This window comes from Apteryx mantelli, chromosome 5 (assembly GCF_036417845.1).
Source record: "Apteryx mantelli isolate bAptMan1 chromosome 5, bAptMan1.hap1, whole genome shotgun sequence".
NCBI classification, from domain to species: domain Eukaryota; kingdom Metazoa; phylum Chordata; class Aves; order Apterygiformes; family Apterygidae; genus Apteryx; species Apteryx mantelli.
The window spans coordinates 25996155-26024098 of NC_089982.1; the positions used below are offsets into that span (position 1 = coordinate 25996155).

The 27944-nt window shown below is 38.4% G+C and overlaps 1 protein-coding gene across 1 annotated transcript in view; it reads left to right on the forward strand.

The window, feature by feature from the left end:
* The first annotated feature begins 75 nt into the window (after window positions 1–75).
* Window positions 76–27944, forward strand: part of AFG2A (AFG2 AAA ATPase homolog A) — a 205782-nt gene continuing 177913 nt past the window's right edge. The window contains exons 1-9 of the mRNA XM_067297025.1: window positions 76–199; window positions 1164–1288; window positions 1947–2104; window positions 5334–5392; window positions 6503–7138; window positions 9384–9513; window positions 10197–10253; window positions 11113–11236; window positions 12811–13066. Coding sequence (XP_067153126.1) covers window positions 76–199; window positions 1164–1288; window positions 1947–2104; window positions 5334–5392; window positions 6503–7138; window positions 9384–9513; window positions 10197–10253; window positions 11113–11236; window positions 12811–13066 — 1669 coding nt within the window. The remainder of the gene's footprint in view (window positions 200–1163; window positions 1289–1946; window positions 2105–5333; window positions 5393–6502; window positions 7139–9383; window positions 9514–10196; window positions 10254–11112; window positions 11237–12810; window positions 13067–27944) is intronic.

Genomic DNA, 27944 nt, shown 5'->3' on the forward strand with positions numbered 1-27944 from the left:
TGGCGCGGCGGGAAGCGGCGGGGGCGGCGCCGGCCTTTGCACCAGGAAGCGCTGGGCGGCCGCCGCCGGGGCAGCATGGCGGCCGCCGCCAGGAGGAAGAGCAAGGGCCGCCCGGCCGCGGGCGGCAGCGGCAGCGCCTCGCCGAGCGCCGCCCCGGGAGGGCCGCTGGCGCTGGCCGCGGCGGACGCCGTGGACGCGGGTACGGGGAGGCCGCGCCGGGAGCGCGCCGTAGCGGCCGGTGGCGGGGCGGGAAGCGCGTGCGGTAACGGCCGGTGGCGGCGCGGGAGGCGCGTGCGGTAACGGCCGGTGGCGGCGGGAAGCGCGTGCGGTAACGGCCGGTGGCGGGGCGGCGCTGCCCGAGGGACCTGCGACCGCCGCGAAACCCGCCTTTCGCGGCCGCTTCCCGCAGAAGGCGTGCGCCGTCCCTGAAGGGCGCCCGAGTAGTTAAGACTGAGTAAAGTAACCAGCCGGGCGCAGCGTTTAATCACGTACGTTTTCAGGCGCATCGCTGCTGGGCGCGCGGGTGACAGTGGCTTTCTTTCTCCACTCGTGCTCCAGCATCTCTTCAGCTGAATAGCTTGTTAGACTTCATTGCCTCTTCGAAAATGTTACGGAATTGTTTTCCCCAAAGATGGCCCCGCGCTGCAGCTGAGGGGCTTCCTAGAGGCCCCCGGCTGCCGGGCTGGAGGGCGGCGTTGGGGCGCGCAGCCCTTCTCCCCGCTGGCACGAGCTCAGGCCGAGTTGTCACCTGCGGGCTGGTCTGGGCCCGGAGAGGCCAGGCTGCCGGGCGCAGAGCAGCCTAAGCGGGTCTAGTGGCTGCAAAACGTAATCTTCAAAAACAACCCTTTGCTGCAGAAGCGTTTTCTGAAAAAGTAAGTTCTGTTTAAAAAAAATAAATGGTGAGGGAAATAAGGGTAGCAGTCGCTCCCTCTGACTGACTGACACTAGTGTCACAACCCATCATTTAGCAGTAGAAGTTGTAATGCTGATGGGCATGCATATTTCTGCCATGAAGTGAGGTTTGCACTGTCCCTTGTGCTACTACTATCTTGTGTGTGTTTGGAAGGGTTTTGTTAGTTGTGCTGATTGTCTGGCACATGTGAGAAATACTGACTTCATTTGCTATGTGGAAAAAATGACATACTTTCTCCTGAAAATTTTAGAAGATGACAAAGTTCCAAAAATGCTCCGGAGAATCCTCGTACAGCTGTCGCTGAACAGTATGAAATCTGCAAATATGTGCATAGGTCGTCCGGTCTTGCTTACCAGTGTAGATGGAAGACAAGAGGTGAGAGTCCTTCTTGTTTATCTGATCGCTTTTCTTTATGGTTAATTAATACATTTCAGTTGTATTCAATAACAGACCAAAATGGAGCATGCATTTAGAAATATAGTGAATGTTATTTTCTGTGTTTTACACTGTAGTTGCATGTTTCTTCTCAGTACTGGAAAAGTCCATGTCAGTAATTTTTTCAAGAAATCTGGAAGTTGTTTGTGCATGCGTGTGTGCTTTACATACATACATATATATAGCTATGTATGTACACACATACATATTTCATTTGTAAAGAAGAATGAACATAGCCCTTTACTCTTCTTTGTACCTGTAGTTTTGTCCATTCATTTGTAGCTTTTCCTAGTCAGGACAGTGTGTACTTTGTGTTTTCTGCAGCATATATGTAAAATCCTGGTGGAATTTTTCTCTCCTTTGTATGCAAAATATAACCCTTTTCTTTTTAAAAAGTATTTTAGTGAGTATCTTAAGAACTCAGTGCTACTTATATCTTAGCTGTCCTTGGAATCAGATTTTAACCTAATCTTTCTTTTCTCTTAGCCCATGTTTTTATTAAAAAACCCTTAACTTTCTTTCTCACCTCTTACTTGGAGGACTAAGAAAAAAAATCTCTTAAACAAGTGACAGTTGTTTTCTTTGAAACTCTTCCTAGGTCTGTACTGCTTGGCCCACTGCAGGCTTTCCGGGAGGGAAGGTTGGACTGAGTGAAACCACGCAGAAGAACCTGAAAGTAAATCCTGGTGATGCAGTCACTGTGCAGCCTGTGACTGGTGCAGTCATCCAGGCAGAAGAAGTAGATGTAAAGCTGAGGTATGGAACTTGTCAAAACCTACTGATGTCCCGTGAGGCATCTGATTTGCACAGCAGACTCTTACCTCTTAGAAGATGCCATTTTTCTCTCTGTTGTGATGGAACTAGTATGCAGCAAAGTCACACATGCACAGATGTTTGTAGTGTTAAGGCTAAAATTTAATAACTGGTGGCTAACTGCTGCCAAAAGAAGTGTTCCTCCTTTCTTCCCCTGTGTAGTGACACCCTTCTTTCTTGTACCAGGTCTAGTACTGATCCGCTCTTGTGCCAGACTGGTCCATCTCTCTGAACTGGCAGCAAACTAAGTAAACAAAATGTGGATAATTTCATGCTAGTCTAGCAAGCTGGATTAGTTGTGGTTAGGTGATTGCCAGGGATGCCACAAGAGAAGTGGAAGAAGGAAAGAAAATGAAGCAGGGCCTCCTCTGTGGGCAGCAACATGTTGCTAGAGTGGCTCAGCTATCTTACAAAATCTTGGCTGAGAGATAGTGATGTTTTGGAGGATATGACGCCACCAAATCCATTAGTCGTAAGAGGTTTGTCATTTTATGTTAAATTAACAAATAGTAATCCTGGCCCACTACCTCCTGAAGCAGAAATCAGGTTGCCTGTGTTACATTTGCTTTAGGCAAGTGTGTTTAAGTGCATGATCAAGGCAGATTTTTTTAAACTTCTGAGTTGCTTGTAAAGGTTTCATGCTTTGCTTTTATTTATAGGAATGTTTTTTAAGATTAGAAACTCTCACAGTGGTTTTTTTAATTTGAAATTCACAAAAGAAGGGGAGCAGAAGGTGCAAATCAAAACTGCCTTGAAATTACAAAGGCTTTAAAAATTACCAGTTTATTCACCTGCTCAATCATTTGGGGGGGGGGGGGCGTCATTCTCATAACATTCCACTGAGTCAGCATTTGGGTTGACAGGGAATCTGGTTGTAGTTATTTCTTAAATAAAGTTATTTTGGAAGAGCCCCAAAATACTAATTTCTGTACGTTATCTTCTGCTACCTTGTCAAACCTCAGTTTTTGAGTGGGACCTTGTCTTTGTCCATTTTAAGGGAGAGATGCTGTTTTTCAGCACATTGACTCTCAGAAATGCTGGTGAGGTGATCTTGATTTTGTCAGTAGTATAACCAGCCTAGTTTTAATTATAGTTTTACTGGTTAACTTGACTGTGTATTCTATACTGATTCCCTCTAGTCAGCTTGCTTCATGCCTCTCTTCTCACCAGAAAATGAAAAAATGATGTAATTTCAGCTTTCTGCTATGTCTGATTTAAGCCTGTAGGAAGTCTGATTATTATTACATGCTGTTTGCTTATAGAAATGGTTGAAAACACTCGTTTCATTAAAAATTAAAAATATATATATATACTTGTTAAATAATTAAATCTAATCTGTATTTATATTGAAATATTAATATGCAATGCTTTCTTTTTTTAAAGCTGTGACTTTTATTGAAAGACATTACTAAAAATAAAGTCAGAGGAATTATATACAATTTGTAAAATATTTATGATTACAGTAAACTTTTGGAGAGTATTCCAGAAACAGAGTTTTCCTTCTCAGCCAGGATTTTGTTTCAAGAGTCAGGCTCCTAGAATGATTATTTTACATAGTGTACCACCAGACTGTACACTATAAATGCCTTCTTTCCTAGAATTACTCTAGGAGCAAAACCAAGAAAACAGGAACTGGCCATGTTTTTTAAGTCTGTTAATATACTACAAACCTTAGCACCACCCTACCATGTAAGAATATCTAATTATTAAAAGAATAAATAGCAATCCCATCATCCTGATTTTTAGACACTTTACAGATACGTTGTTCATTCTCTGCAGATTAATAGCTTTGGGGAGCTGTTTGCGTGTATGAATTATTGTTATTTTTTTTTAGTTAAAAATCAACTTCCTAACCCCAGACTTCAATAACCTAATTAAATACATGTTTACTTGTCATGAGGGCTCTGGTATTTTGAGACCTCTCCTCAAAACTAGAATAATATCCCTCTTTCCCTCAAATTGATTCCTTGATCAGTAAAATTATTGAGAATTGCATTTTTATTTGTGAGTTTAGAGCTCCCTCTGTTGATCATAATTTTATTTGCAGCTGCTGTGTCTGCTTTAAATGCCTTTAGTGATAATGCTGTTTAGCTCTGTGTAAAGCATTTCATCATACATGTCAAAGTGCTTACAAAGTCGTGGATGTTGCAGTGTGGACATAGTGAAACCTTTATAGTGAAAACGTAAGGGCTATTGTGTGAGGATCATACAGATATTTTGAGGGGGATAAATGCTGATGAACTAGAGAAGTTACATTATGGGTTTTAATGAAAGGTAAAATTGTGAATGAAACAGGAAAAAGATTGTGTGGATAAACTATGTATCACGGAAAGATATCTTGATCTCTTCAAGCACAGGCACATGACTGAATCACAAGAGTCTTATAAGCTGCACGGTGTCCGAGGAGCAGGGTGAATTAATGATGTCTGTGCTCTTAGTGGGTCTTAACTATGATGTAAAATATATTAATATAAACATCAGTGAAAGGAATTCGTGTAAGACACATTTTACCTTCCATTTGCTTTGGCCTAAGAGCAGATGTGTTCAGTCACGCGTGTGGTCCCCTACTAAACTCCTGTGATGAGACTGTGTGTTTGAGAAAGTGCCGTAGGCCTGGCCAGAGCTGGATATGGAAGTGACCTAAGACTGACTTCCTGAGTCCCTTAAAGCTAGATTAAATAAAGGATTAGAAAATGCATCATGGGGAAGTCTTTTCACTGTTTTGATAGTGTGTATTCAGTGCTTAAAGACATGCACAATTTTGCAAAGTGCTCGAGATGCCTGTCAAAGACTATGTGCATTTATATGTGTATTTCTAGGGGTGGAAGAGATCTTTCTTTTGTGTAATTATTTCAATTCAGTAAATGTAGCAATGACCGTTCTATGTGATCAGTTGAAAGGAGCATGTATTCCATATTTGTAATCTTAAGAAATGATAAATGTAACTTACCATATTGTTTAATTTAGTGTTTTGTATAAAAAACTGAAACAAAAACATTTACATTTTTGTTGTTAGCTATGTGACTATCTTCAGAGTTAAAATGAAATGATCCAGAGATTGTAACATGATAAATCCTTTTTTTTCTTTGAGGGGTTAAATTATACAGTGTAAAATAGTTGACATTCATTAAGTAATTACTGATTGGAAAAATACTTTTTCTCCCTACCACAGGGACAAGGATGCTTCTATTAATGCTGAGGAAATGTCTGTCTGTCTACTGAGAAACCTAGGTATGAGTTTTGTTGCTTTTCTTCGGACTTTTTTATTTTTGTAGTGGAAGATCAGGTTTTGGATAGAAAAGCAAACAGTTTCCTCTTATGATCTTGATCAAGGGCTTGAGACAAAGCAAATACAACATTGTTCTGTTCGCACTTCTTTTAGGGGTATATCTGCTTTGGGCTAAATTATTCTGCTATGCTATAAATATTTAACCTGTCTTAATCTTGATTTTCAGTCTATTGTATCTATATCTAAGCTACAGTTGTTTAGCAACCATTGGTGGTCTTCTGGCTGGTACTGTGATGCACTTCAGAGTTTACTTTGCATTGTGAAGAGAAAGAATTCAATACTATGCATTGAAAACAAGATAAGGGATCACTATTAACATTAAATCTTGTATCCTGAAACTTTTTTTTTTTTACATTGGTGGTAAATGAGCAAAATTGATATACGTTGGGTGGTAGATATGCATAAGTAAGTCAGAAGAAAACCCAAATTTCCTGCACAGATAAGGTGGTAGTATTCAAAGTTTAATTGTTCTACTCGGGGAGAATCTTCCGATTTAGGAATTGCCAGACTTGTTAAATTGCCAAAAATTGCCAAACTTGCCAAGCTGCTTTGGCAAACTAAGAAGCAGAAAACATGAACTGGTTTCCAAGTTCATGAGTTTGGCTAGAAATAATAAATCTTGTTTACATTTTTGCCTTTGTTTTTTTGTGACTTTTAGGGTGCATTCAGATCACATTTCCAAATTTTTCTCTGTGAATGTGAAGGCTAAAACCTTATCTTTTTTAGGCCAAGATTCTCAAAGAGGGTGGGCTAAACATGAAAGATTGAGAGCCTATGATGCCCATCGCAAATACAGAATTTTTATTTTTTGCAATACTGTTTCCATAATCTCACTCTGTATGCTGTATGAAAGGTAGAAAGCAAAGAAGGCAAAATGATTACAACATTTTTTAAAATTATGTAACCTTTAATTATGTTAATATATAGCACTCTTTAGGCTTATGGGTAAAGAATTATTCTGATACAACAGTGTCTGAAAGTTGTTTTTGCCAAACTAAATTGAAATTTCTTCTCCTTTGTTTTCTTCTTTTCCTTTTTGAACCTTATCATAGATGGGAAAGTAGTTTTGCCAGGAAACCTCTTGGCTTTCACTTTCTATGGCAAACTTTGTAACATCGTGGTGATGAAAGTGAAAGGAACTGATGGTGCAGAGCTGACCGCCCCGGGCAGTGCCATTTCCAGTGAAATGCATGAGCCAGACCTTGAAAAATCTGAGTTGGAGACAAGTACACTAGATTTGTCCTTACAGCTCAGCAAGATGGACGTTGACGATACTCTGGAGGTTGCATCTCCAAGCACACCGAGCAAACCAATGGCTCCAGGGTCACCAGTTACACCCAGTTCTGCTCTGTTAGCCAGTTGTCAAGACTCTGGTCAGATGGATAAACCTTATAGCAAGGAAAATGTCACGGACCTCACTGATGATTTGGAGTTGGCTGGGAAAGGAGGCAGTGAGAGACTCCCGCTGACTGGCAAACCCGGAAAATTAAGCAGTGCAGATGTTTTTTATTTCATTTCTTCAAGAACTAGAATCAATTTTATTGAAACTAGGACCAGTGAGGCAGAAGATGGTGACTGTGAATCTCAAGTTACCTATGATATGATAGGAGGTTTAAGCAGCCAGCTCAAAACTATTAGAGAAACAATTGAACTGCCGATGAAGCAACCTGAACTGTTCAAGAGTTACGGTATGATGTCTAAGAGTTGGCTTTCTTCATTTGATACTATTTTTTTCTTTAACGTGACTTTTTTTTTAACCAAGTTATTCAACCAGAAATATACACTGACTTTTTTATGTAATACTGGTTCAGTATACTTGGGTGTGCAAACAGTGTCAAACTCTTTTATAATCATACTGTATGGATATTATGAAGATGTAATGTTTAGCTTGTGTGAAAAATAATTAAGTAGGAAAGGAATATGTATATCTAGGAAAGTTCTGGTGTCCATAAACAGAATTTATGGCAAACAGTGAAGACTTCTATACTCAGACATTTGAAAGGTGCAGAAGTTTCTTGTGACTTCATAAATTACTTTTTTGTAAAGTGAACTAAACATATATTTTCTAAATTAAGAAGAATTCAGTCAGATTAATTCTTCTGTTATTTTTAATCCTGTCTGCTACAGAGTTCCTGTAAAATTTTAAGGCAGTATTTGAGGCCTTTTGCACGAACCTCTTAGAATATTCAGTAAGGAATTATAGGGTTGAAAAGCTAATATGATTAATATTGTCATATATTAAATTATATCTAACATGTATATGAACTTAGAGGATTTCTGTGCCAAAGTAAAAAAACTGTACTGTGTATTTATCACAAATGGTTATGTACATAAAGCAGGCATGTCTGCTCATTATACTTGTCTAGGTGTGCATAACTGGAGAAAGTGCTTTTACCTATAAATTTTTCTTTCATTTCTTTCATTTCAACCTTTTCTTTCATTTCTGAGGTGATTTCACTGATCACTGGGGCAATTTCCATAGAACGCAGATGTTTTTCTCAGTGTGCGTTGCATAGGCATAATCTGTGGGGGTCAGTGGGATTGGGTGAGGAATTTTAATCCACTGTCCAGCCCAGTTCATTGACCCCCAACCTCAGCATTCACTACATGTTCTTGTGCTGGCAGAAGTGTTGCTTCGGTATCAACATTTTTCATACTTAGTCCCAGAAGTGCTTGATCAAAGGCTCTGCTGGCAATTACATGAGGGAGGATGATATTTCCTCCCCCCTCCCAGGTACTTGCTGAATAACCCTCCAAATGTTGGGGGTCCTTATCCGCTCTTGGCTAGTGAGGAAGTTGCTTTAGGTGAGACCTTTGGTCTGGCTCTGTTTCTTGCCAGTACAGTAAAAGCCACAGGAGGGAGCAGCACATGCTTTAATGGGCTAAGTAACCGGTTCATAAGGCACTTCATTTCTGTCCTCTGTCAATTAGCAGATAACTTTTGTCCTTTCAAGTATATTAATTCCTAAAATGTGGTCTTTCTGTTCACACCGGATATATTATTCACAGAAATTTCTTAGTAAGTTTTCCTCTATCACCTTACCTGTTTGTTCTTTGGTCGTGTTTCAGTAATGCTTTTTGTGCCGGAGTCTTCCCATTGTTAAAAGCTTAAGTCACCTCTTTTTGCCTTTTAGCTTTTCACTTACTGTTTTTGGCTTCATGCCCATTTAATTTGGCCCTATAGTCTGAAATGTTTTTATGCACTTTACCTGGGATCATAATCTTAGTTTACTCCAGTTATCTGAAACTTCTGTCCAGTTTTAACTGTACACAGGAGTACCTTGTTCTTCCATTGTCCCTTATAGTCTGTGCCTGAATGTTTCTCTCTGTTTCAACTCTTAACATTTGCTATTAAAGAGCAAATTCATCCTTTTTTTCGTATGGATGAGTATTTTTTTTTCATGTTTTTATAAGAATTCTTTAAGATGCAGTTAATTCTAGATACTTGAATCAAGCCTCACAGCGTATTTGAACTTTTTTGGACTGCTGAAGGGAAATTGTTTTCTGATGTTGGAAATTTGCAACGATGACGCTGTAACAGTCTTGAATAATAAAGTACATTCATGAACATTGGGTACTCAGTCCAATAATTTTTTGAACAAAACATATGGGAAATGATAATGTTAAGCTACTGAAAAGTACAGTAATTTAGATGGTTGCTTTTTGGACAGAATCAGTTGGACTATAGAAGACAATAATGTAGATGTGTGCCCCATGTAACAGTGTTGCAAATGTTTCCTGCAGAGAGCTCTTCCCTTTGAAAGCATACCATTTTATCAAAGTGACATGTTGGTTAAAGAAGTTAACGCTGAGGTCAAGTTATAATAAAAAATAACTGTGGGGCAGTGAAATGTGCAAGTGCAGCTTGTTCAGTCAGGCATTTAGCACGAATAACTCTTTCTTCTCTGTTTGTGTGCATGTGCTTGTCTAAAGGAATCCCTCCTCCTAGAGGAGTGCTATTATACGGCCCTCCAGGTACTGGGAAGACTATGATTGCCAAAGCCATTGCAAATGAGGTTGGCGCTCATGTTACCGTTATTAATGGTCCTGAAATAATAAGCAAGTAAGTCCACCCAATTTATTTTCATTAATACTATAAATATATTTGCCCGAAACCTGTACTGGCATCTACCCATTGGAGTGTTCTGGCATCTACTCATTGGAGATCCAGCCTTCCTCTGTGCAGAACTGGGTACGGGCTATCTGTACAAGAGTCAAAAATAGATGGGAAAGGGTTCCCTCAGTAGGGCTTATGTTTCTTGTTGTAATAAAAGTGGTTCATTTGGTTTGGCTTAGAAATTTGTGCAAGGCATGGACTAAATAAAAAAGAGGACTTAAACTGCATCTGTAACTGCATGTTAGTTATTTCTGCCACAAGAGGAGTGACTTGTTTGTTAAAACATATTGAAATGAAAAGATGAGACTCTGTGGGTTAATTTCTCCAGGGAACTCATTTGTCTTTGTTATATAAAAATATAGAATGTTTCTAACACAGAAGAGGTAAGCTTTTCTCTGTAATTTTTTGCTGGCTGCAAAATGGTTATTTCTTTGCTTGTGCCCCATTTTACCTTAATTTCTTGTTCTTGTGGAAATAAAGATTATTTTAGATTTGCCTGTACTTCATAAATTCAGTGGAGACTTTGAAAGGGAGGACTACAGCGTTTTGGAACACAAGAGCAGTAGTTTTCCAAATTGCCTGGAAAATACAAAAACATGTTTCTTATTAAAATATTTTAATTATTACAGGTTTTATGGAGAATCTGAATCAAGATTACGTCAGATATTTGCTGAAGCTTCTTTGCGGTATATTCTTTTAGATAATTACATTTATGCTTGCTTATTTGCAGTATTGGTTCCAGTGTTAATATTTTTAAAAGAAAAAACGTTGCAAGAATCTTTCAATTGTAATATTCTCCTGCAGAGGTTTTTAAAAGGAAGTACACTTATTTATATACAGCTTAGCTAAAAGGAAAGCAGTGCAATTCTAGTATGCCTATTAAATGCTTCTGGACATTATCCTGTATAAGGAACTGTTACAGATGGTGCCAAATCACTAGGTTTGTATTGTTAGTGTATTGTACACTTAGTTCAACAGATGGAAGCAATAGCCAGAGTTTCACCTGGATCTGAATTTTTCTGTCTAGTTTTATCTTTGGAGAGCAATGTAGTACTGTGCTGAGATTTGGAAGCTAGCTCTAAATAAGCAAGTGTTGGCACTGGGTGTAGCATGCCTGAAATATGGTGGCACTCTACCCTTTTTTATTAGACTGGTCAGGGCAAAACTTAGATTTCCAGGTGGTTGATGTTTGTAATACATTGACAAAAGACTAGTTCCTGTGTCAGCAGAGATGGCAAATAAAACACTGTCCTTTTAGCCATGAAATCTGTGTATTTAGTGTCTAGTCTTTGAGAGAGTCATAGGAAAATAGCTCTGGAGGTCATCTTAAAGGCATTAGTTGTCTAAGTAAAATATTAGTAATTCTCATCTCTTTGAGTAGCATCGTATTCAAGGTTGAAACTTTAAGTTGCCTAACGGAGTGGGATGCCTGTTAATTTTAACAGGAACTGGGTATTTTCCTTAAACAGCTTTGCAAATCTTTGCCTTAATGTTTAAAATCCTCCTCAGCACCTTAACGCTTATCTTCCTCTTTTTTTTTATCAGTCGCCCTTCTATTATATTTATAGATGAGTTGGATGCACTCTGTTCAAAGAGAGAAGGGGCTCAGAATGAAGTTGAAAAGAGAGTTGTAGCTTCGTTGCTGACATTAATGGATGGCATTGGCTCCGTAAGTAGACCGTATTGAGACAACGTGTATAGGGACTAGATGAGCACAATAAATTTGCTTCTATAGTGCAACCAATTTTAGGTGTGTCACTTGGGAAAGAACTGGCCTTAGGTGAAACTTTATATAGTGATCTAATGCTTTATTAGATACTAGGAAAAAGAAATAAGAGAGAAATGTCTGTCAATAACTGTGAGATTAAGGCTAAGATGTTTGGAAGAGCTTCGGACTACAAAAGAAAGTAAGTTTGCTTCCATTTGCTGTCTGTCTTTTGCCTTCTCCCACTTTTGTAGTTTTATAGATAAAACTGAGATTTTAGTGATACCCTGTCATTGAACTAAACTGGGTATTAGTATTGCTCTGAAATTGAGTCAAAATACTTACGATGGTAGTTAGCCTACATTATTAAAGAAAACAACAGCTATTTCAAGATTCCTGTACTAAAATTTAGGACTTAAATTTTCTGTTTTTTCAGAAGGCTTTTTTTAATCACTTCAGCACATTATGAATTAAGCCTATAAAGTTTACTAATCTCCGATCTGTTTTTTCTGATTATTAACAGGACAGTAGATGAAAAAATGCTGTCCACAATATGAAAATCAGTGTCTTTTGTTTATTTAATTTGCAAGTTTCTCCTTTTTTTCCTATATAATAGTTTGAGTTGACCAATCTGGAATTGGTCACATGCAGAGCATATTTTCTGTTGGCAAAGACTGATGGACATTCTTCCTGGGGAAAGTTCTTCATTCTCAAAAAGAGAATGGCACTGCAGGAGACCTCCCAGCTGATTTTATACCACTTTAAAAGTGAAAAAGCAGAGCTTGAGGACATTGGTTAGGATTTTTGACCTTGCTCTTCCTTTTGAACAGCTCTTCTGTTACCTCCTGCCTCTGCTGGTTTGATACATTAAATGATTTGTTTCCCAACTTTGTTTGTTCAAGGTCTGTTGCTATCTTTTGTTCTTATGCCAACATTGTCTTTTAGCTTACACACTTAATTTTCTTTCCTCGGTGTGCCCTTACCTTCCTGGTACATGGAAGTTTCAGTTACTGAGGCTAGTCATAGCTCCTCTCACGCTCTGTTTTGCCAGACCAAAGCCTTAATTTCTTGGGCAGTCTCTTGCAAGAGAGGCCGTCTCTTTTCCTGGCCGTTCCTGTTGGTTTTAGTTAGAATTCTTCTCTTCTGTTTGTGAAGAGCTGTGTACTGATATCCTCAGATAATCTGCACAAAAGTGAAGGCAGAGGCTCGTACCTGAAAGGTACTGAAAGGAAGGAAAGCAGGTTCTTGGGGATTATAGCAGGAGACAGTGGGATGAGGAGGATCTTGGAGTAAAGTTTCTCTTGTATTATCCATATGTACATGTAGCCTATTGTACTGCTGAATTGCACGGATGATTAGCTTGGCTGGGATCACCTGTGGGGTATACTATTGTGAAAAGTTTTCTGAGCTCCTTTAGAGCTAGCATCAGGATTTAGTGTATGTAGTAACTGTGAAAAGTGAGCAGGAAGTATATTTATAAACTGTGTGAGTTTAATCCTCTTTTTAAGTTAGTATTTTCCTTTTTTTGATCTGTTTAGGAGGGCAGTGAAGGACAGCTCTTGGTACTTGGGGCCACTAATCGTCCTCATGCGCTGGATGCAGCCCTGCGCAGACCTGGGCGTTTTGATAAAGAAATAGAAATCGGAATTCCTAATGCACAAGACCGGCTGGACATACTCCAAAAGCTTCTTAGGAAAGTTCCTCATTCACTCACAGCAGCAGAGTTGGTGCAACTGGCTGATAGCGCACATGGATACGTGGGTGCAGACTTAGCAGCCTTGTGCAAGGAAGCAGGTAAGGGTCTGTGTATCTTATTTAGGATTATTCAGGAAAAAGTTAAAAAAAAAAAAAAAAGTCCACAGTCTATAGTAGTGGCTTTTGGATGGATGAATTGTGTCAAAGAAAGCATAACCGGATGTGGAAGATGAGGAATACTGATCTGTCTGCTCCTTTGTAAACTAGAAAAGCTCTTTCATGGGTATTAATGTATTAACATTGAGATTAATAACACTGGGGAATCCCCTGTACCATCTGTAGCATACTAGATAGTTAACTGTCTCTCAGTTTACCAATAGTTTAGTGAGTTAACTGATATATCGCTTGGAGTTTTCCTGCTCTAGGCTCTAGAGCCTACCCCTTCTCCGCGAAGTCTTGAGTCGCTAGGGCTAGACGGCTCATCCTACAGATCCTGATTCCCAAGATGTTCAGACTGTGGGCCTGACTAGCGTTTATTGTGTCTCTCTTTCCCTTTTTGTGCCTGCATTTCGTTTGCCTGCAGACCAGGAGCTTGTGACAGGGGATTGCACACACCCAGGTCTGGTTCTGCAGTGGAGCTGGGATGCAGCTGGAGCTCATGCCCTGAGCTGAGGCTGGAAAGCATCTGTTAGCCTCTGCACAGACATAGCCCAGAAGAATTATCCACAGCTCATGCAGGGAGGGTTCAGTATGTTCCAGGGAATACTTAAACACAAGTTCACTTCTGTTTTTGTTGGATGAAATATTAAAAATAAGCTCTATCAATTTTTACATTTTGCTACAATGGGTCTATGCAGTTTCAGTGTTGGACCTTAAATCTACCCATGAGCAGCCTTTTTAAACAGTCTAGTCAAAATATGACTCTTCAGTTCTGCTTACGCATATTTTCTCCCTTGTAGTTGGCAAATATATTTGCTGTATGTGTTGCTTACTTTTATTTCCTTTGGCATTGGGACAGCTTCCTCTGGCAATGGCACAGTGCACAGTTAATTCTTGCATCAGAATTAACTGTTAAGATGACAGAAGTTTTGTTAGGGGTGATGGCACCTGGAACAGGAAGGCTTTTACTTTCCAGTTTCCAGAATTTTTAAGGGATAATTCTAACATATTAATTTGTGGACTTTTGTATGGATCAAGAGGAGAAAAATATGTGTGGGTATTCTTTTTATAGTGCTCTTTGGGCTACAGTAATATTTTAAGTTCTGTTTTAAGTTAGTTAAACTTAAGTTAGTTTCTTCTTGAAAGAAATATATACAAAGAACATCAAAAATCAGACTCCCTTTTTATTTTTCTTCCTCTGTTTTTTTGGAAGTCTGTCAGCCCTCCTGTGTCACAGTCTTTGCATAGTAAATACTTAATTCTTGTAATCAAAATTTTTCATTTCAGTGAAAAATCTTATGATTTGAATTCCGCATTGATTCTGTAACTTTGGTCACTTCATTATTCAGCTGTAAATAGCTGATACATTTACTCACTTTACGAGGATCTTCTAGAAAATAAATTCTGAATGTTGTATAAATTGAACATTATGCCTTTACTCAGAGTTATGCAAATCCAAAACTTCTACCAGTATCCACCTGCAGGACACATTGTTGTCTGGGAGCTTTGCATCCTAACGCAGTGCTCCTTACAGTGAGAGAACCAAGAGGTCTCCTTTCTATTAATCTTCTCTCCTAAGGTTTGAATTCATGCTGTTAAATTTCCTTGTCATTTATTAACTTGGAGTGACCTCTGCTGGGGAAAATACAATTCTACTCCTTTAACTCTTTGCAGCCTAGATGTATTTTCCCTTTTCAAAAAATTGTGAAAGCATGATTTGGTTGGGGTATTACATAAACCAAATTTAAATTGCTCATGTTCAAGGAGCATTTGTCAGTAACGTTCTTTTTTACGATCAAGTTCTTGAAATCTGTTTTTCAAATTAAATTTTCAACAGCGTGTAAAATATTCCCACTTTAATTGGGGTTAAAATTAGAAAAAATTAGCTTTTGTGAGGTAATATTTCTCCCCAGCAGAGCAAGGTTATTCCATATGGCAAATTTTCCAGTGTTTTTTCTAGTCTGGTTTGATGTTCCAAGCAATGGGTTTCTATTGCTTCCCTGAAGAAATAGTTCCACGGGCCAAGATGGCTTGCTGTCCAGGAACTCTCTCTGATACTCAGCCTAAATTTTCCTTGTTTAGTTTTATGCTACTACTTCTATTTACATGCTCGTGTAACACATTCACTCTCCCTCCTTACTGTTTACACCCTTCAGATATCTGTAGGCTGTTCTCATGTCCCCTACCTCCTCATTCATTACTTAGCCAAGCTATAAATATTTAGCTCTTCTAATCTTTCCTTATAAATAAGTCCTTCCTGCCTTCTGAGAACTTCTGGAGATTTTCTCTGAACTCCCTCCAGTTTGTCAATAACCTTTTGGTAATGCAGTGCTCAGAACTGAACATATGTATATTTCATATACGTTATATACATACACATTACAACATAAAACACAATACAGACATGCAGTTAGGACTGCCGGTGCCCATTCGTAAATAACTGAAATGCTTGGTATTTAGAAAATTCTGAGTTAAAAGTTCTTTCACAAATTTTAAGGTTAACTGCCAGTTTCACACAAGAGGAAATCAGGTGATGTGTGTTTAAGTACAGGTAAAACATGGAAATTAATTTAAAATGCAAATTATTTAGCCCAGAAATATGTGCTCAGTTTTTAGCACAAGATTATTGTTGCTTGTCAGTTGTGTTGCAGCAAGGGGAGGCTCTTAAGTCCTGGTTGCCTTGTATGTACCTTTAGGTACTTCATTTGTGACTGGAAAGCATGAAAGAGTTTACAGGCTAAATATGTTTGTATGCTTAATAACAGGTTTAGGTCATTTCTAAAGGAGTCTTCCTTCATTATAGTTATATTTCCACTCCATTTTTCATATGCATGTATAATATTGTATATATACTGCTTATATAAACCAAGAAAGAATGTGGCTGTATATAATTACTGTAACACAGTATATGATATGATAATTGTAGGGCTGTGATAGGCAAACTTTCACGTTGTCATCTGTAGTTAGTTTTCCTGAGATACTAGATTCTAAAAACTTTTATGCTTGTCTTCTGTATAATTCTGAAGAACATGAGTTAATGAAAACTACATAGCTATTGTAGAGTTAACATTTTCAACTGTTTTCTTGGCAGAACTGTAACTTGTTTGAGCAAGCACTGCTTAGTGATACTTCTGGGGTCAGGCAGGCATGTTTTCTATTCTGTTCAGCAACTCAGTGCGTTTTCATGGAAATCATTCAAAGGTTTTAGGAGCCTTTAATGTTCAATCAGCACTAAATGTTTTTAGGCTCCCCTCTATGTATATAGGCTCTGTATATGACATATACAGAACTGCAGTGCTGTGTGTACTAGAATGGGCAAGGAGAAGGTATGGTGGATGAGAAACTGGAAGAATCTGTGGAGTGCATGCTGGGCTTTTCCGAGGAGGGTGTTACAACCACAGCACCTGGGTAGTCATATATAGATGGATATAATCATAAGTTAGGGGTGCTTTTATTTGACCTTCTGTGTTTTTAAAATGCTAGTGGATTTTTCTTTCAATCCCTTCTTTTCCTCTACTAATGATAGTCTTAGCTTTTTAAAAAATTGAAACCACAAAATAATGTGACTGTGTTTATAGGAAAAATGCCAGGTATCATGAAGCTTACAGTATTGGCATAAGAGCTGACAGCAGGGTGACTGGCAACGGCTTTGTATGTATTTCTCAGCCTTAATTGTTGGGCAAAGTACTTGTATCCCTGTCTCACATGTCAGGCAAGATATCGTTTGTCTGTTTTATAAATAACTAAGAGACTGATTGTGATCAGTCTGGCAGAATTAAAAGTAAAACTGATATTTCTAACATGGCAAGTCTCACTGGCATAGGTGCACTGCTTTTCAGAATTAATATACCTAATCTCTGTTTACAGTTACATTATCTATAATGATTGTACTGGAAAAATTGGGATTTGCTGATTTGCTGTGTTTCTCTACTGCTTAGCAATATATGCTTGTAATTTCCACAATTTCTGCATGTTGCATCCTCTTATAATCTTTCATAGAGGTTAACAGCATAATATGGAAAACCTGCAGACAGTTTGGACACTGGACCATATCCTGTGAATACCAGCTTACAGTGAGCTTCTTGTGGACTTTAGTGCCCCTCCAGGGGTTCATATGCACAAAATTCTTGACAAGAAAAGGTCTTAATTATGTGTGCAGCTAAGAAAATCATATTATTAAGACTGGAAGAGGGTTACCATGTCCTAAATAGTTGAGTAGACTACCTTTTAGCATGAACAGCTGAATTCTGAATTGCTTTATCTCAAACAGACATGCTGTTTAGAAGATAGACTGTGCCATATCCGTTCATATAATGGCAGTATTTCTCTTCCCCTGGGATCTCGTTGCTTCTGATCTAATTAACTGGCCACACAGTCTTTTATTAATTCCCTAAAAAATTATAGTGGTTTTAATTTAACAACAAAGATAAGCGCTGCACTTTTTTGGAAAAACATATGAAATGTTAATTATGTAGCAGGGACATGAATGGTATAAACTGTACTGAATGTTAGAAGATGCTTAGCAACAAAGGTTTCCAAATATAGCAATTTATTATAAACTTATCCTTCTATGGCTGCCTGTAGCTTTTCAAGAGGGTGAATATAAATATAGCTTGATTTCTTCAAGAAGTGGGTTCAGTCATATTGTTTACAAAGAAAGGAAGTATTCGCTTTGTAACTCTTAGAATTTATCTTGAACATCCTTGTTCATTACACATAATTTCAGTGTGCTGATATAAAACACTTGGACTGTGATAAGATAGCATCATGAGGAAAGGAAAAACAAATGTCTTTGTTTAAATAGTGGTCTCTCTTGCAATAACATCTAATTGGTTCCAGTAAGGATGCTGCATTGCAACCATTGTAACTTTGAGACTTCTGTGAAAGAAGCACTAATCCTTTTGTTTTGCACTGAAGTTCCATAAATTCCCTGATTGTAATACAGTTAGAGGTACCTCCTTGCTTAGCCTTGAGGATTGTATTGGTTCACTGACTTGAGCTGGCTGTTACCTAAAATGTTACGGAAATAAGAAATTGAGCTATGTCTTTGACTAGTATAAATCAGCATTACTCTGTTGAATCAGTGAAGCTGTGCTCCTTGCACTGACATATGATATGTGCTTTTATCTTCATAATTTTAAGAGTCCTCTGTTTAAAAATCTTGTTGGCTATGATATTCATTTGGCCCTTTTATTGTCCCTACACTTTGATAGGCGATACAACTAGGATGAAGAATCTTTATGCTGTTTAATCTATAGTACTGAGTATTGATTATATGTAGGTATTAGATCTGTAAGTGTAGAAGTTATTTAGTAGGATACTTTATTTATTTTTTAATGAAGCTGGGAAGCTTTTTGCAGTATCTTTTATAACCCAAAAAAGAATTTCTGCATCCCGCACTGAAAACCAGGGATATTTTTCTTATACCTAAGCCCTCCTTCATTAGAAGAAAAAAAAAAAAAACCCAACTATGCACTTTAAGGGTTCCTAGGTTTTTTGTTTTCCCAGTAATTGATGGGGAAATAAATACCCCTGAAATCCAGGAATGTCTTTTTCTTAGATCTACGGATTTTTTACATGGCTTCTGCAGTTTTGGTAAAGTGGCCATCAGTGGGAAATGTGAGCCATTTGGGCTAATGTGGTTAATGAGTCGCTGTGCATCCTCAGGACCAGCCTCTTACTGGTCTTTCAGTTGCATAGGCATTGCATTCAACATGCAGCTTCTCAGCCTAGTATTTCATATCCAAGCTCTTAATTTCAGCTTGTTGATGGTCTTGATGAAGCAGCCTAATATTAGGGCATCAAGAATATCCTTTCTTTAATCCATGAATTTCAGAAAAAAGTTTGAACCTTTCCCAAGACTATTTGGACCAGAGTTCTGCTTGGAGGTGTACTGTAATTGTAAATATTTTCCTTGGAGTATATTCTTAAATGTAGGAATGTGCATTGAGACACAGCTGAATGTGTAGATTTTGATAAAGGCGGTTGATGGCCAAGGCAGTGGGATTGCTTGTTTTGCAGGGTATTTTTTTTAGCTTGTTTTCAAATTAGCTGATTGGAATGACAGATATTAAAGGGGAAGCCTTGCCTGACATGCTATAGTTATTTTATTTCCTTATGGGAAGTAGCTGAAAATACCATGTCTACTTTATATATTTATTTTGTAGCATGAAAAAAGATTGAAATAATGCTGTTGCAAATGACCTATTACTGCATTCTATAGCTGAATACTGATTCCCATGGGCCTCTTGCCTTTTTGTAAATAAGTCATATAGAAAACACATGTTTTGTGGGGAATATTAATAATGTGTAGAATCAGGTGGTCAATATCAAAAAATGTATCCTTATGAAACCGAGAGACAGACTTTTGCAGAAATGGTAGAACACTGGACTTTGAAACACACTGATAGCTCCAGACATGGTATGGAAGTAAAACTGCAAATTAATTTTTTTGTTTGTGTTCCAGAATTTTTCTCACTAAGTTGTGTCTGCCTGCATATTTCTGACTCTTATGTGTAGGTCTCTTTAGGGTAAATTGTCAATGATACTCTGTTTAAAAGCAGTTCTTGCAATCTTTTGTTACACAGTGTTCCATACACATTAATTTACTGTGTAACAATACCAAGAAAATCCAATTTCTATCTTCAGGGTTTGCTAATTTTAAGTTACTGCTGTGTTCTGTATTTTTTAAGGTTGGGTCCTTAATGCAGAAGTTGTTTTTAAACTGAAGCAATTGACCTACTTTGCCATCTTAACAGGTTATGAACAAATGTGTCCTTGCTTGCACGCACACACGCAAAGCAATATGGCTTTTTTGGACTCAGACTGTAACATATGTTTTTGGATTGTTTCTTAAAGCACTAATTCAGAATGATGGCTTTTATGCAGAAGTGGTTACATCTGGATACTGCTGTGTGGCTTGAGGGAACATGTCTAAGACTGGATGGAATGTGTCGACCTTATTCTTGTCTGTAGGATCACTTGCACTCTTTCTTATTTTTTTTTTCCCCCCTCTTAACATCTTGTGGGGCAAAGAGAAAGTTGAAATTAGTTTTAGAATTACTATCTCACTAGTTGAAACCATTTTAAATGTTTTCTCAAGATTCCACAAAGAAGCTTATTATTTTAGCTGCATAGGGTCAGATTCTCACCCCTTTACTTTGGTTCAGTGTTGTTCTGATGAGATTGTAAAATTTCTGAATAGGGCATCTTTTATTTTTTCTTTCCTGTGTCTTTGCATATGCCTAGTGCACAGATGTTTCCTTGGTGTGGCTGCCTTTGTACCCAAAGATGAGAAATCTGCTGTACTTTCTGTGCCTTTCTGAAGAGACGCTGGCGCTGGTTATATTTGTCTGTGGTTATTTTTTCTCATATAAAATCTTAGGCTTTTTTTTTTTTTTGTAATGGTACTTGATATTTGTTTTTGCTTGAAGAACATTGCACTTAACTGCAATCAGGGCATGTGAACTTTTGTTTTCATCATAATTGATTTTAAGTGTGTTTTTATCTGAAACTGACTTTCTTTTTTTCTAAGTGTCTTTTTCTTTGAAACCAGCATGATGATATTGCCAACGTCGTAACCCACAACTGTGTAAGTACTGAATAATCTGTCTAAAGCATGTCCCATTCTATATGCTGATAATCATATAAGCAGAAAATAAAGAATGTATTCAGAAGAGCTGGTCAGTAACTATAGCTAGTATTTTAAATTAAGCATAGGAGACTCCCCTGGAGTAGGCAAACATAATTTACATCATTTTACATATAGGGAAACACACATACAGGATAATTTTTATGGTCTCTCTAATTTCATAGAGTAGGCATTGCCAGTGTTAGGGAAGGACGGGTCAAGGGAGAACTACTGCTTCATCCTAGGTGGGCCCAGAACACCAGCAGGACTGTTAGCTCGTGCTCATCCCCCAGTGACTGGACTTGGTAAGGGCCTTTAGGTTCACTGGCTTCAGTGAATTTTGAATCTGATTGCCATAGGTATAAGTGAGGTAGTAAACCCACAGTTTAGGACAGTGGAAAGTTTTTTTTGTGTGTTTTATCCTGTGGCTGTTTTCCATTATGTCCTTCTGGTTTTGAGGCATTAATGCAATAGTTAGTCAATGTGTTGTCCTTCCCAAGCAGACTGACTGGCTGGAGGGGACAGCAGCTGATGTGCTTTGGTATGTGTCCAGCTTTGCCCCTTGTACTGCATGCAGCTTCTCACTCCAGGAAATCTCTTCCTCTTCCACCTTCTCCTCCTCCTCCTCCTCCTCCTCCTCCTCCTCCAAATTCAGGGCTAAGGCAAGCAGGAAACAGAAAACTGTTGTGGCACATAGGCATTGTATTCATGCTTATGCAGTTTGGGTGATACAGAAGAAATGCTGTTATCCATACGTGGCAATGCATCTAGAGACTTCTGTGTTTGAATGGGGTGGAGGGCAGCCCCAAAACAAGGCAGCTGCTTTGAGGGACAAGGGATACAGTGGACCAGAGTAGCCAGCATTGGTGCAGCTCTACCTGTGCAGACTGGTGGGCTGTGATACGGCAGTCAGACGTCACTCCTCAGCTTGCAAATCCTGAACATTTAGCAATATGTCATTTTCCTTAAGAACAGAATAAATTTAGGGAAAATATTGTCTTAGGCTGGGTTGCTGGCAGAAGCAAAGACAGTTTTACATTTTCCCTATTTATTTTCCAAATCTGGGAATCAAGCCGATATCAGTAACAGCTCTCAGCTGTGTTGACAGGAGTTTGACTGTTTTGCTTATCAGGTTTTGCTTCACTCTTGGGCTTCAGATTCTCTGCGTGCAGAGTTGAACAAGAGCTGTGTGCCAGACAAAGTTATTTCTGTAGAAAAAGAAGAAATCCTCAGCTGTTTGTACATAGCAGCTTTGAATGGACAAAAAAGGTTTAACCAAACCTATACTAACTTTTGAAGACACTCTGTAGTCCACTATCTTTTAAATCATCCTATTTATTTCCTACAATAATCTAAGCTCCTTGCCCCATGTTGACTTGAGAGGTTTCTGCACACATAAGAACCGCAGACTTCTTCCTGGCACTTAATTTCTGTTAGGAAGGGTTTAGCAAATCTGTGGATTTTCTTCTCAATGATACAACATACTTTACACTGAGTCACTTAGCTGGCATTTGGCTAACTGAAAAGTATTCTGCAGACTTGCACACTTCCTCTCCCATCATGTTTTTGCAAAGGTTTCCACCTCCTGCCAGCTGATATAGGATAACCATACTCACTGTTAGTGCTGACCAGCACACGAGCGGTGTTTTCATCCAAGTGACAGAATCCACATTCACTGTAGCCTTCCAGTCACCTGGCATTCAGTTATCACAGGTGATTCAGACTTGGTTCCTCATGATGAAAAATGTTATTCTATTTCCTGGTTATTCTATTTCCTGGTTCCTGAGCAGGCTCCAGCTGTGAATTGGAATTAAGTATTTGGAGTAAAACTATTTTTTTTCCTCCAAGATATAAACATACTTTTTGGGAAATAGCTCGTTTGAAATGCATGTTGCAGTTTCAGAAGCCTTTAGTAATTCTTTTTCTTTTTTTTTGGAAAGGTAATCATATTCATGTTATTCTCTGTTCTCTTTTTTCATGATCTGTCTAGTATTTATGGTATTTTGTCTTTTTCAAGTGGCATTTCATTTGACACAATCACCTGTGTTTCTAGATTCAAGTATCTTTTGAATTTTGGCTAGCATTTCTCTGCTTAGTTCTGTTCAAATTTTGTCCAGTCAGTTGGTTTTCTCTTGAATTCTTTAAGTGACTCTGATATGGGAACATCCAGCGCTCAAATACAAATGCCTGTGAAGTAATTAGGATGCATTTTTTTCCTTTCAGCTCTTTCAGTCTGGTTTCAAATGTAACTCGAACAGCAACAGTAATAGATTTTTTTTTTTTTCTCATAGATTTGACGTGTAATCTTCGGCATACAAAAAACAGTGGGAGGTTTTTCATTGACTTGAAGACATCAGATTTTATTCATGGAGTAAGATTAATTCTAACTTCAGTTACCTGAAAATTAGACATTTCCTCAAAGCTAATCCTCTGGGTTCTCCTCGTGGTACATGGGGAGAGATAGACTCCTTTACAGAGTGATTCATCTCACTCCCACTTGCTGCACTGGCTATAGAAGGAGCCCTGTTGATCAGTTTAGACTAGATGCTCATTTTCAGGTTGCACAATTGCAAGTTCTCGTTTCAGTATCTCAGAAAAGAACAATGTTTTTTATGGCTGATGCTATTCTACTCAGAAGAAGAAACATCTTGAGTTTAAAGCACAGCTATACTATTGAGAAGATATTCATGTAAAAATGGTCCTGCAGGAGAAAAGTTCTATGTTTTCTGACTCTCAGGCTCCAGATAAAAATGTTTTCTGGGAATATATAATGGCAAAATTAGGATCTGAAAGCAGTCTTGATTTTTTACTCGATAAAGATGATAAAAGATTCTGTAGTAAAGTGTAACTTAATTTTTTTATTTTATTTGTATGTTCATGTATTGCAGGAGTAAAATCAGTTAACAGTAGGTATATGTATGTAGAATGAATTGGTGCACAGTTGGGATGCAGAATTTCTGCATTTTTAGGCAAAGTTTTCATACATTTCCTATCTTTAACTTCTAGCTATATTCTGACTGGACAGTGATACAATTAGGCTAGTATTTAGCCACTAGCTGTGGCTAAATTGTTTTTTGCCCTTGCTATATTGGTAGCCTGGCAGTCCTTGTTTTTCTTCTTATACATGTATGACCAACCTTAGCTGAGACGCCTTTACATATGTGAGTGAACTAGAAATACTGGCGGTCTGATGTTCTTTATTTCCCTTCGTTGTCACTGTCTTAGGATAAATGATGTGTGTATAGTCTGATCTGTGAATAAACTGTTTCCTGTATGAAAGAAATTTTGAAAATGTAGTTCCGCCTTCCTTCCTTTCCCTCCCCTGTTGTACCTCTCAGCAACTCTTAGTCAGTTCCATAGACATGTTCCAGCAAATGCTGGAGCTCTTCACAAAGGACTATAAATCGCGCACATAATCCCTACGGTAGACTAGTGCTCAGGTTAGCTGAGTGAATCTGCAATGTTATGGTTACAAGGGATTTAAGGGCATTATCTTTCCTGTGCAAATGGTATATAAAAGTTCTTCAGGGATTTTCCCATATAGCTCTGGCAGCTAAAAGACAGATTGTAGAATATGGTTTTAAAAGAAGAAGTAAGGGTTTATGCTTTTTGATACATTTTCTCAATGGGCAGGCATGTTATATAGAGAAAAACTAAAGAGAAGTATATTTTAAAAATATATTTATAGCAGTCTTGTCCAAGGATATTTTTTCACTCCTTGGTAAATTTGTTGGTGTGTCTGTTCCCATACTCACACTGAAAAAGTTGCCAAATTGTAGCAACTTCTTAGGATGCAAATGGAAGGAAACCTCTGAATTTGTCAGCTATGGCAGCTGTCGTTCTTCCTGATCTGAGGAAAGCTTGCTAATGGTCTACAGGCATCAAGTGCTTCCTCAGGGTTCTGTTCCCTTCTTTTACCTGGGAAGTAAAGAACCTTTACCTAAACACATCCCTGATCTCCCTCGGTGCTAATGGTGGTTGCCCTTTATACTGCCTGGTGCTCTCTTGTTGTGATGGGTAGGAGACTTGGTTCGTTGGATCTGCCTGGGGTGAAAGATTGTCTGAACAGGCGGGGGTGTGTGTGTGGGACAATCTTTCTGCAGAATAGTGGTCCTCACTAGCTGATGGCGAGGTTTCCATCTGCTAAGTAAATGAACTTCGTCTGGGTAACTGTGCATTCAGGCACAACTGCAAAAAAGTATGTCTGCGCTAATTTTTTTTTCTTGGATTTGAGCATCCAGTATCTTGATGTAATAGTACATCATGTATGTAGGACATCTGTAATGTAATGTAGAGCATTTATAAGGCCATGATATATGAAGTTGTATAAAACATTTCCTGGCATAAGTTTGGGATTTTTGTAATTAATGAAGATGGGAAGCCATGCTGATAAAAATTGTCATGTGTAAAGCAGAAGAGCTCCTTGTCTTAGAAATGTTAAACACTGGAACAACTTTTGTACCCATTGCCTGTGAAGTCAGGTATGCCTCTCTTGTGGTTTTTAAAGATAGTAAATTGATTTTAAGATATGTGAAATGTTTTTTCTATGCATAAAACTGTTAAATTTTGAAGTATGATATCTGAAGACCTAGAAGTAGAAGAAGATGCCCCATCTAATGGCTTTAGAAAGCTGAAAGACTGTCTGCCCATACGCTGTAATCATTCCATTGCCAGCCAAGCAGGAGAGCTTCACGTTGGATCTGAGAGCTGTCACAGAGGGAAATGGTCTTTGTCTTCTGGGTTTGGCCACAGTAATTTGGGAAGGAAATGCCAGATTAGCAGAGAAAGAAAAAATGTTTCCTTTTGTAAACTGTTTTAAAAGGAATGACAATTTTTTGAAGCCATTTATGGATTTATAGATTCTGGTAGAGTAAAGCTGATGGGCAATGAAATAAGCATGATTAACTGTTTTGTTTTGTTCAGTTCATTTCCTTTTGTGTTGAGTATATTCTGTTTATGAAGCCTAAAGTATATATATGTTCATTGGTTTGAGTGGATGCTTTCTATTATTTACAGTAGTGTATAATTATACACAGACTTAGACAGCAGTGTAGTAGAGTCTATTTTTAGGCTCAGACATTTGTGATTATGATCTAATGTGCCAACACTTAGCCAAGCTATGAGCAAGAAAATCTTGTGGGGAAACAATGCTACCTACCTCATGCTTAGCATGGTATGAGAGAAGGATCATCTGTACCAGGACAAAGCGTTCTGCTGTTTGGCTTCCTCTGTCCGCTTAGCTTCCTCTGTTCTAGACAGACAGGATGAGTTAGTGAGGTAGAGCACACAGTTGCCGGACTGGAACAAATTGTTTATTTTCCATTGTTTGTAATCATGCATAAATTATTATGTTTGTTTCTTTTCATTTTCTTTTTCAGTGGGATTTTCCATTTATACTCCACTGAGAAGCAGTTCACTGTTGCAAGCACTGCCCTCAGAGTGAAGTTTGTGCCGTATATAGGATAGTGCTAGGGACCAGTCATGTATCCCTTTGCTCGAAATCGACAGTCCATACCTGTACAAGTAGCCTCTTTGACCATATGGCAAGCTAACTATGTCTGTGTTCCTCCCCTCCCACAGGACTCTCACTGCAATAAAATACAGTGAAATGCACTCACACAAGAAAACATGCCTGCTGCTGGGCCTCGTCAGTCACTGCCAACTGGCTATTGATACTCATTACTCCTTTGGAAGTTTGTAGCATCTGAAAAGGAGCAAGCAAAGCTCAAACAAATGCTGTGCTCAGAGTCAGTTTACTATAAGAACATATATTCAAAACAAAACATTCCCGCGCTAAAGGTACTCAACTGCTAAGTTGAGATGCTTAATGTTTTCTGAGGTACTATGTCTGAATCTTCAGTTTATCTCCATTATAACTTATGTAGTGATAAAGTTAACGTTTGCCGTAAGGTTTACCTCCCTTGCCTCTGCATTGCTTCTAGCAGCATGTTTTGTACCCTACCCTGCATTTTTTTGTATTAAGTATATCTTTCACTGTCTCAAGGCAAGGATGTGATTTTTCTCCCCCTCAGGCAAACCACTGTCTATATTCTTCCCCTGTTAATAGGACTTTTCCCCCTCTCTATGGTTAGAGGTCAATTTGAAGTGCAGGAAAGAATGATTATGATAACAGGAGGAAACAGGAAGAATCATGCCTTCTTTTTCAATCTGTTTTTTATTATTGTTTTAATGTAAAACATTGTTTCAATTAAATGCTGACCTGTGCAATGGTGTGTGCGTGCACATGCTGAAATGAATTCAGGCTTTGTTTGGAAAGTTGTGACCTCTTTATTCCTGTTTTGGATCAAGGCTGCTGCATTTCAAACCCACTACTGGTGACTGAAATTTCACTCATATACTCCTAGTAGCACTGGCAGTAACAATCTTTAAGAATGGTGTTCCCTCTGGCATTTTTATGTGGTGTTCTCTCTCAACTTTTTAAAATAAACTTGTTCCTTTTAAGGAAATGTAATGAAAAAAAAGATAGCCGTGACACAATTAGAATATATCAAATAGACTTTGTGCTAAACTAGTACCTGATGGGACAGATATATATATAAATGAGGAACAGAGATCTCTATCAGCTACTTGCTTTCTGTGTGACCTAACTTAAAGCCATGTTATTTATTCTTTCCTTGTGAATTGACTTCACCAAAAAGAAAATGTAGGACTCAACCTCCGATTCCCCGCCCCTGAAAAGTGTTTACTGACACGATGCTAGAAAAACATACCCAGTTTGTTATTTGCTTGGATGTAAATGTTAAATCTGTGGGGATGAATCAGTGTCTTCTTGCTTAAGCTTTTTGTTTTGTTTAAAATGAACTGTTTTAGAGGAAGGAAAAAGAGGGAGGGGGGAGGAAGAATGATGAAAATTGTCTGGGATGTTAAAATGAGTCAGTTATATTTTATATTTGTCCTCTGGTGACTAGGTTTTCATTTTTCTCCTTGGCCTCATGGAATGTTTTTATTTATATATCTTATTAGTTCTGGATGTTCTGCACAGGGGGAAACATGAATTACAAACCTTTTTTTCATTATTGTATTAAGAGCCTGAGTATTGAATGCAGGTGCTCAGACTCTGTCGTAATAGGCAGTTTATGGAGAGACACCAGCTGTACCGGTTCACTGGGGAGATATTGTATCTCTTCACACATTGTATATATTGTAGGAAATGCAGAATTCCTGTCA